Source organism: Carlito syrichta, unplaced genomic scaffold, assembly GCF_000164805.1.
Source record: "Carlito syrichta isolate Samal-C Ts95f unplaced genomic scaffold, Tarsius_syrichta-2.0.1 Scaffold314298, whole genome shotgun sequence".
In the NCBI taxonomy this organism is placed as follows: domain Eukaryota; kingdom Metazoa; phylum Chordata; class Mammalia; order Primates; family Tarsiidae; genus Carlito; species Carlito syrichta.
Window position 1 is genome coordinate 84,921 of NW_007258394.1, and position 10,718 is coordinate 95,638.

Sequence of the window (10,718 nt, forward strand, 5' to 3'; positions counted from 1 at the left end):
AGGCTGCGGTGGCCGGGAGCGGCCACTGCACTCCAGTCTGGGCGACGGAGTGAGACTCCTTAAAAAAAAAAGTTCCCTTTAAGACATTAAAAACGCCGGGCTTGGTCGCTCAGCCTGTAATCCCGCGCCTTTGGGAGGCTGAGGTGAGTGAATTGCGTAAGCCCGCGGGTTCGAGATCCGCCTGGGCAGGCGAGACTTCATTTCTACAATAAATCAAAAAATTAGCCAGGCGTGGTAGCACGCGCCTGTAATTCCAGCTACTCGGAAGATTGAGGTGGAAGGATCACCGGAGCCCAGCAGGTCGAGGCTGCAGTGGCTGGGAGCGGCCACTGCACTCCAGTCTGGGCGACAGTGAGACTCCAACTCAAAAAAAAAAGAAAATAAATAATAAAACAAAGGAGTACACATCAAGCCTGAAACAGTGAAAGATACAAGTTTTAAGCTCAGCACATGCCATGAGGGCTCTATCTCTACAAGGAAATGTTCTAGCCTCGAGGACATTGGTATACTCTTAAATTGCCAATGAGCTCTTCAAAAAAATCAGGACATTAAACACTGTCAATTTTCTCTTATCTCCAAGTTTGGATTCCTTCTTTCATTAATTTAACAAATATTTATTGAGCAACTACTATGTCCCTTACACGAAGATCAAGGCAGTGAATAAGGTAGACAAAATGTACTGCCTAAACAAGGAGCTTATGGGAGATAGAAAAATATATGGCATGTTAGATAGTGCTATGTAGTAAAAGAAGAGGGGAGAAGTAGTTTAAGACCGGGAAGGAAAAACAAATAAGCTCATTAATTCAATCTTATGGAAAGTCTAACAATTCACCTTAGGGTCACAAGAATGTACACAACACCCCTTTTGGAGTGTTTCCAATACAAAATATTTAAAAATACAGTGAGTTATGTTTTACTATACTTTATGCATTTTTACTCCAAGCAACTCTGACATCACAGAATGCTTAAGCACAAATACTTCCTGGATACCAGAAATCACGGAAAACCTGCTGGTGAAAGAGGTAGTACCATTTCTCAAGCTTTTGTCAGTTTCCTTTTTAAGTGCATATTGAGGATTATCTTCAAAACATTCCCATCTTTTCAGTTTACAGTGAGAAGGGTATGGATTTTTTTAAACCAAAATTTGTCTTTCTTCAGCGTTAAGATAATATACAAGAACAGCCTAATTCTTCAGTTCCTGCATATGCACCCAGACACATACACATGGAAGTTCCTCAAATTGCTTAATCAACTTCCTTGCAAAACAACTGACCTAATGTTGAGTTTTCAAGTTTGAACTGCAAATAGTCTGAGACAGAATGATAATTCTGTCTTGGACACTACTTTTAAATGAGAAAGGAGACCATGCTCTGACCTCTCCGGTCTATGCAAGTCAGAGTGCACTAACATGATAGAGGCTCTCCTAAAACAAAGAGATAAGGGCCTTCCCAGAATAGAAAGAAAGGAATGTGTTAGACAGAAAGGAATGTGGTGCAAATCACAGTGCACATTGTAACCCTGCTGCAACCTTGAGCTATGAAATGCCCAATCAATATGTATATTGCCAATATGTTGCCTTATAAGGGGGACAAAAAGACTAGAATGTAAAGAAAGGGAAACAAAGTATATAAGGCAATGCCCCCCTGAGCTCAGGGCTCAGCCTTCAGATGTGAATTCGCTAAGACAGTGCCAGCACAAATAAGTGCTGCTTCCTGGTGAAATGCCTGTTAGCAAACCAACTGTGGTGACTCCAATTATAGTAAATCCCCCATTTTGCCTCTCAGTTCCCCCTCTCACCCCTCCTCCATGTGACTGCCCCAACCTTCCAGTAAGCAGTAACCACATCCTGCTTGGCGGAAAGCCCAGATAAGCCGTTCTGTAACTGCTCAAGATAAACTGTTCTATAATTGCTACTGTTCTGTTAACTGTTCTGTAACTGAACAGCCCAGATAAGCTGCTCTGTAACTGCTCAAGATATTCTGTAATTGTTACTGTTCTGCTAACTGTTATGCAACCCAAATTTCATGTTTGCATCCCACCCGACTCTGATGAAATTGTGGTTTGGCCTTTATAAACCCCTTGTTTGCTCCATTCGGGGTTGAGAGTTTTCCTGGTATGAGTCTGCTCTCGACTGCTGGCAATAAAGGACTCTGCAATTTAACTCTCCGTGTGATGGTGACTCCTTAATACTAGCAATTCTGCTACAACATTTGAGGCCCCAGCGAGATTGCCAAAGCTCAGGAAACAGCCTCACTCTGCTGTCCCCAGCTTGGTTGAGAAGTTATAGGGGAGGCTCACCCTGAGATGTTCCAGGGCCCTGTAACCCTTCTTCTGGCCCAAAGGGATCTGAAATGATCACCAACTTCCCTTCACCCAAACATATTTGAGTCCTTCTGTATCTCCTTGGAGGTAAGATTTCTGTTCAGTTTCTGTCTATATCTCTGTTTGTTGGGGGAACCCGGCCTGACCAGGCCACCCCTGAGTCACTGTTCAATAAGTCAAGCCGTTGACTGAATAGAAACATCTGACTCTTTACTCTCAATTCTCCTCCTTAACACTGCATTCTTCCCATATACCTCTCTCAAACCTTCGGATCTGACTCACTGCCTTTCTCTCCCATTTGTTTTCTCTCAGTATGGGATCAGGTCCTTCTCAACCCTCCAGTCTCCTGGACTGTATGATAAAAACTTCTCTGCTGGATTTAGTGAGAACTACAGTGTCCATCTTTCAAAAGAAAGGTTCCAAACCTTCTGAGACTGACTGGCCTTCATCTGATGTTGGGTGGCCCTCTACTGGGTCTCTGGATGGTCATGTTAGTCAGTTTGGAAGGCCATCACAGGAACTCCCAGTAAGCCAGACCAATTCCCTTATACTGACCAGTGGCTGGGTTTGGTTCAGAATCCCCTCCCTGGTTAAAAGTATGGTCCCTTGAGTCTCGAGTCCAACCCATCTGCTTGTCTTTAAGTCCCTCTGTCCTGTCCCCTCACGTTCATCTACCCCTAAGCCTTCCCCTATTTTGCCCCCCAATGACCCTGATGAACCTATCCCCCTCTTTTCTCCTCCTCCCTACAATCCGACTTCCTCACTCAGCCACTTCTTCCACCTCTCCCCGCCCTCCCCACCTCTTGCCTCTGGTCCCGAACGAAACCAGCCCCTCTTCTTTCCCTCTAGAAGTTACCCCTCCACAGAGGATGGACCGGGATGAATGGCCCTTCTTGGTGTATGTTCCCTTTTCCACCTCTGATTTGTACAACTGGAAGGCCCCAAATCCCCTGTTTTCAGAAAAACCCCTCTCTAGTCTAGTCTATTATGCATACCCATTGTCCCACCTGGGATGACTGTCAGCAACTCCTTCTGACTCTTTTTACCTCTGAGCAACTGGAGCTAATCAAAGTCGAGGCTAGAAAGTCTACCTTGGCCTCATTCACTGGTATAGAAGAGGATGTTCAGAAAGTTTTAAGGGAATCTTTTCCCACTTCCCTTCCCAATTGGGATTTTAACACTCCAGGGAGATCCAGGGCATTAGACACTTATCACCAGACTCTATTGGTTGCTTTGAGGGGAGGGGCCCAGAAGCCTATCAGTCTTTCAAAGACCACTGAGATTCTTCAGGGTCCCAAGGAGTCACCGGGGTTCCCTGAACGTCTCCGAGAGGTGTTCCATGCCTATACTCCATTTGACCCCTTGGCATCTGAAAATGCTCAGGCTGTTAATCTAGCTTTTGTGGCTCAGTCAGCCCCTGACATCCCAAAAATGTCGCAAAAACTAGAGGGTTTCACAAGAATGAATATCTCTCAGCTGTCTGAAGTGGCCCAAAAAGTTTTTAATAACCAGGATGCCAAAAAACAAAAACAGGCGGCTTAGACAACAGATAAAATGGCCAAGCTACAGGCAAAAATAATGGTGGCTGCCCTTCAGGCCACCCAGCCTAATTCAAAGCCAACTCACCAGAAAAAAGGGGAAAACAGGAAGGGACAAAAAGGGACTGGGTGTTCCCCGTTGGCTAAAGATCAATGTGCATATTGCAAAGAGTTTGGTCACTGAAAAAAGTACTGTTCCTGCCGCCTGAAGTCAGTCCTGGCCCTGCCGACTGTGGGGGCGGGTTCAGAAAATGAGTCAGACTGAAGGGGCCAGGGCTCTTTTTCTTTAGGCCCCTAAGAGCCCATGATAACTGCAGCTATCGGTCTGATTTCTGGTAGACACTGGGACAGAACTCTCCTACAAACATCCCTGGAGCCCATGTCAAACAAACGGAATGCTGTTCAAGGGGTGACAGGTACAATCAGAGACTGTTGGTTTACTTCCAGCCAGACAGTTAATTTAGGGCAGAAACAGGTTACTCACTCATTTCTAATAGCCCCTGATTGACCCTACCCCCCAATGGGCCAGGACTTGCTTCATAAACTGACAGCAACCATTGTGTTCTCACCAGACAAGACTGAAATGTTTGTCCCTCCTACCTATCAAATGCTCTTAACCGTTCCTCTCTCTGAAGAGTACCTTCTAACCTCTTCTAATCCTCTGGCCGCTTCAACAACTACAACAAGAACATCCTCTTGTTCGCTTCAACAACTACAACAAGAACATCCTCTAGTTTGGGCACAGACTAACCCACCAGGATTGGCAAAACACCATTCCCCAGTTGTGGTGAGTCTATTAGCATCAGCCACCCCGGTCAGAATATGCCAGCACCATGTGAGCTTGCAGGCATGAAGGGGAATTGTTCCTCATATCAAAAGACTTTTAAAGGCTAATATCCTGACCCCCTGCCAATCGGCATGGAACACTCCCTTCTTGCCAGTTCAAAAACCAGGAACGTCTCATTATTGACCAGTCCAGAGCCTCAGAGAGGTTAACAGGCAAGTCAAAACTATCCATCCCACCATCTCTTTATACGTTATTTAGCCTACTTCCTCTGCAGCATCAAGTCTGCACTGTCTTAGATCTAAAAAACGCATTTTTCTCCATCCCCTATCCTGTCAGCCATCCCTTTTTTGCCTTTGAATGGATGGATCCTGACTCAGGGGATACCAGTCAGCTGACTTGGACCCGGCTGCCACAAGGGTTCAAAACTTCCCCTACTCTTTTTGGGGAAGCCTTGCAACAGGACTTAACAGGGTTCTGTGCCTTACACCTTCTGTACTCTGCTCCAGTATATAAGTAATATCTTGCTTGCTACAACAGACATAAACACTTGCTTAAAGGACAACAATGATTTGTTGCAGCTCCTCCAGGACCCAGGCTACCATGTATCAGCTAAGAAGGCTCAACTCTGCTTGGCCGAAGTCTCCTATTTAGGATATTGGCTAAAAAGGGTAAAAGAACCCTAACCATGGCCTGGAAGGAGGCAATTTTCCAAATCCCTACCCCAACCCCCAAAAAACAGGTACAGGAATTCCTGGGGGCAGCAGGATGCTGTCAGTCATGGATCCTGGGATTTGCAATTTACCAAGCCCCTATATTCAGTCACAACAGGGAATCAACCTCTGACATGGACTGCCACTGAAGAACAAGAGTTCCAGCAGTTAAGGATAGCTCTTACTCAAGTCCTGGTTTTGGCCCACCCAGATGTAACCAAGCCCTTCCACTTGTCTATTCATGAATAGTGGGGAATAGCAAAGGGGGTTCTTACCCAAACCTTAGGACCCTGGTGGCAACTGGCAGTTTATTTGTCCAAAAAGTTGGATCCAGTGGCCTCTGGATGGCCATCCTGTCTTTGAGACATTGCCACCACAGCTATACTGGTTAAGCAAGTGGAAAAACTGACTTCTGGTCAAAACCTAACCCTGACCGTTACCCATGCTGCAGAGCCCCTACTTCGGGAGGCCTCTGGCCACTGAATGTCGAATGCTCATATCACCCAATATAAAGCCTCCTACTGGACCAGTCTAGATTAACTTTCTCTCCTACTCAGAGCCTCAATCCAGTCACTTTAATGCCCAATGATAATCCAGAGATGCCAGTTCATAATTTTAAGGATGTGTTCGATGTCTCTCAAGTCAGCTGTCTCGATCTTCGGGACACTCCCCTGGACTGAACTGATGTTGATCTTTTCACAGATGGCAGCAGTCTGGTGGTAAAGGGAGTCCGCAAGGCTGGTGCAGTGGTGACCACGGTTCGGGATGTAATATGGTCACAGTTTTTGCCCAACAGCACATCCACCCAGAAGGCTGAGCTAATTGCTTTGACCCAAACCCTGCACTGGGGAACAGGAAAACAGGTAAATATCTTTACTGATAATAGGTACGCTTTTGCTACTCTTCATGTCCATGCCATGATCTACCAGGAACGAAAACTCCGCAACATGAAGGATAAGACAATAAAAAACAAAGAGGAAATTTTAGCCCTTTTAGGAGCTATAAGGCTCCCCCGAGAGGTGGCAGTCATTCATTGCAGAGGACACTAAAAATTTGGCACTCCAGAGGCAATAGGCAATCGCCTACCTGACCAGGCAGCTCGGGAGGCAGTGAAGCTCCCAGTAAAGCCCCTCACTATCCTACTCATTCGTCCCCTCACTCCCAGAACAACCCACCTACACCTAGGGGGAAGAACAACAGGCCAGCCAATCGGGGGCACAAAAAGAGACATTGGGATGGTGGATAACCAAGGACTCTAAAATTATCCTTCCAGCTGCCCTTTGACACACTCTGGTAAATCAACTTCACTCTACCACACACTTGGGAGGTACCCAACTGGCTGAAATGCTGAGCCGGTTCTACTATATCCAAAATCTAAGAGGTCTCACCACTTCAGCCGCTAAAATATGTCCTTCCTGTGCACAAGTAAATGCAAGACAAGGACTAAAACCGCCCATTGGTGTTAGGGCCTAGGGACTGAGCCCTGGAGAAATGTGGGAAGTGAACTTTACTGAGGTAAAACCCCCTCATGCAAGTTACACATATCTACTGGTTTTGTAGATACTTTTTTGAGGTGGACGGAGGCTTTTACCACAAAAAGTGAAACCACACTAACGGTCACAAAATACTTATTAAATGAAATTATCCCCAGGTTTGGACTCCCCCCCTCTATTGGTTCTGACAGTGGTCCTGCCTTTACCTTGTCCAGAGCTCAAATGGTTAGCAGAGCATTAAACATAAGGTGGAAGTTACACTATGCCTACCAACCACAGAGCTCTGGGCAGTAGAACGCATGAACTGGACCCTAAAAACTACTTTAACCAAATTAATAATGGAAACCAGTAAAAAGTGAATAAGCCTTTTACCTTTGGCCCTCCTTCGAGTCCCATGTACCCCTTACAAGGCTGGGTTTAACCCATATGAAATCATGTTTCGGAGAACTCCTCCCTTACTACCCCAGTTACTTGAAAAAATTACTAATCAGTCTCTGTTAAAGTATCTCCAGTCTCTCCAACAGGTCCAGGCTGCCATACACTCCAAAGTCTGTACCGTTTTACCAGCCACATCCTCCACACCCTGTCATGCATTCCAGCCTGGGGATCTGGTCTACATCAAAAAGTTCCAGAAGGAGGGATTAACCCCTGCATGGAAAGAACCATTCACTGTTGTCCTCACCACTCCTACAGCACTCAAGGTTAATGGAATACCTGCTTGGATTCATCACTCCCGTACCAAGGAAGCCAAGGACAACAGTCAATGATGAACTGTTATGCCTGGACAAGACCCCCTCAAGCTAAAACTCTCTTGCTCTGGTGGTATTTCGTAGCCTGTTTTCTCCCTCATGGAGATGCTCAACATTCAGTCTATTCCTTTTCCCTGACATCCTTTACATCAGGGAAGGTCCTGGCCAGCCAAAATTGGACATATGGAGAGGAGCTGTCTGTGTTATTTAAGGTCGAACTATTCGACCTACTGTCCCTATTAAGTACTGAAAAAGAAAACACCTGGCTATACTCTGTTGCCCTTAATAATAAACAGATTCCCTACATCCCTCTACAGACAAAAGACTTTTATCTCTGCCCCAGGAGTCCCACTGACCAACAATGTGATCAGGCCGATCACATCTTCTGTCCATATTGGAAATGTGTCACTATCACTACTTACAATGGGGGACCTAATGACACCTCCCAAATCACTCTCTGGTGGGCCTCCTACCCAGACCCACTCAGGTACCTGTATACATAGAAATTACCAATACCCTCCACTATTCTTGGGATACAGGCTACACCTGTGGTATACAAGCTTATGTAACTGGCTATAACCAAAGTGCCCTGCTCACCATCCAGTGACATACGCTCTCCTACAAAGTCCTGACCAGGCCTACAGGGTCACTGGCGGAACTAGGAGACGCTTTGTTCAGTTATCACCAACCTCCACCCCCCACAGACAATGGTACTATCCCAGGCTCACCTATGCAATACCCAAAACTAGCTCAACAGTCCCCCAGTCTTCTCCCAATGCTAACAAACATACATCGATGGCTCAATGTTACTCTGCCCCAATTAGCTTCAGATTATTGGCTTTGCTTAAAATCCAGACCTTCTTAATATGTAGGCATTGGGGTTGAGGCCCCCATTGTTAGCAACAATAATAAATGACCTCCAGAGGTAATTCACATCACAGTAAGAGACATAACTGGCAATGCATCTTGTGCTTTAACTTCAAGCTTCAATTTGACTGTGTCTCCTGTTTATATTTGCAACCCCTCTCTCACCCTAACCCTCTCAGACTCTAAGGCTTATATGGCTCATGCCAACACCTGGTTGGCATGTTCTACAGGCCTTACCAAATGTGTCAGTACTGAAAAACTAAAAATAAGCCTACCTTATGTATTGTGGTTCATGTACTCCCTCGGGTATATGCCTACAGTGGCCCGGAAGGAACCCATTTACTCACTGCTCCTGGTCTTCCGGCCTGCTGGAAACGAGCAGCCCCCCTGCTTGTTCCCGCTTTACCAGGTCTCAGTGTGGCTGGGACCACTGCTTTGAGCACCATAGCCTTGGTCCGCAGTGAATCACGACTGTCAAATCTAGCTCAAGAAATTGACACAGACATAGGTAACCTTCAATTCACCATGGACCAACTCCACAACCAGGTTGAATCCTTAGCAGAGGTGGTGCTCCAAAACCAATGAGGTCTGGACTTATTATTCCTATCTCAAGGAGGACTCTGTGTATCGCTGGGAGAGCCCTGTTGTTTTTGTACCAATAAATCAGAAATCATCAAAAACACCCTCCAGAGAGTCCAAGAAAATTTAGACAGGAGACAAAAGGAAAGAAAAAATAACAAATCCTGGTTTCAAGCCATGTTTGACTGGAACCCATGGCTAACCACTTTAATTACAGGTCTGGCCAGTCCCCTGTTTCTTCTCCTTCTCAGCCTACTCATCGGGCCCTGTATATTAAATTGGATAGTTCGGTTTGTAAAAAAAATGAATCACTTCTGTAAAACGCATGTATATGCGGGCCCATTACAACCCCCTACCTGTAATAGATGAGTCAATGCTTTAACTCATGAAGAACTAAAAGGAGGGAATGAAATGCCTGTTAGCAAACCAACTGTGGTAACTCCAATTATAGTAAATCTCCCATTTTGCCTCTCAGTTTCCCCTCTCACCACTCCTCTGTGTGGCTACCCCAACCTTTCAGTAAGCAGTAAACCACATCCTGCTTGGAGGAAAGCCCAGATAAGCTGTTCTGTAACTGCTTGAGATACACTGTTCTGTAATTGTTACTGTTGTTAACTGTTCTGTAACCAAAATTTCCTGTTTGCACCCCACCGGACTCTATGAAATTGTGGTTTGCCCTTTATAAACCCCTTGCTTGCTTCATTCAGGGTGGAGAGTTTCCCTGGCATGACCGCTGGCAATAAAGGACTCTGAAATTTAACTCTCAGTATGATGGCGACTCCTTAATACTTGCAATTCGACTACAACACTAGCAAAGAAGCCTTGATGTCCCGCCTCTGTGTAAAGAATCTTGCCACACTACAAAAAGCTGTAGGTTAGAACTCTGCCTTTGTTTAGAAACTGCAATTTATACACTAGTTCTTGCATTCTGAAAGATAATCACCGTAACAAACAAGCTATTGCTCATTTTCTACACAAACCCCACTTGTTGACCGCATACAGCTTCATATAAATGTGCCCTACAGAAATAAGCTGCAAACACAGTTTTAAGCATCGTGGCAAAAAAAAAAAATGTTAGTGGTGTCATAATACCAGCACCAATTTTAACCAAAAGAGGAACAAATACATCCCATAAGTTCAAGAGATCATAGTTTTTCTAAAAAAAGGAAATTAGTATAATAAATGCCACTGAATTATACACTTCCACATGGTTAAAATGGTAAATGTTGATGACGTGCATGACAAAAGTTATGTGTATTTTTGCACGATAAGTTGTTTCATCACAATAATACTAACAGAAGGTTTTTTTTTTAAAGCTACAGTACGATCTCATTCATAATAAAAACATTTATACACGCGTACGTCAGCGTGCTTAATTGTGCGCCAACGTTTTAAACGACAGGAGGCCTGGAAACTAAGATTTCCGGACTGCGGCTACTTTTACTTTTCTCTCGCTTTCCAGTGTGATCTAATTGTGTCTAAGGAATACGCTCTATTTGCATAACTGGGTGACAAGATAAAGCCCCGGGAAACCAGGACTCCACATTCTCCACCCCGGACGCCCGGGAGGCGAACTGGGTCCCGACACTCCCTCAGCGTGGCAGGGCAGCACCCACCGCCGGATCCCCCGCCCCGGGCGCAGCCTCAAGCCCGGACACCCCCGCCGTCCTCCG

General features: G+C 45.4%; 1 protein-coding gene across 1 annotated transcript in view; it reads right to left on the reverse strand.

Annotated features, from left to right (window-relative positions):
* The window catches only part of LOC103273910 (zinc finger protein 852), a 19,829-nt gene extending 9,730 nt beyond the window's left edge, over positions 1–10,099 (reverse strand). The window contains 2 exon segments of the mRNA XM_021719196.1: positions 8,810–8,946; positions 10,026–10,099. Of these exon segments, the coding sequence (XP_021574871.1) occupies positions 8,810–8,946; positions 10,026–10,099 (211 nt within the window).
* Positions 10,100–10,718: the final 619 nt, after the last annotated feature.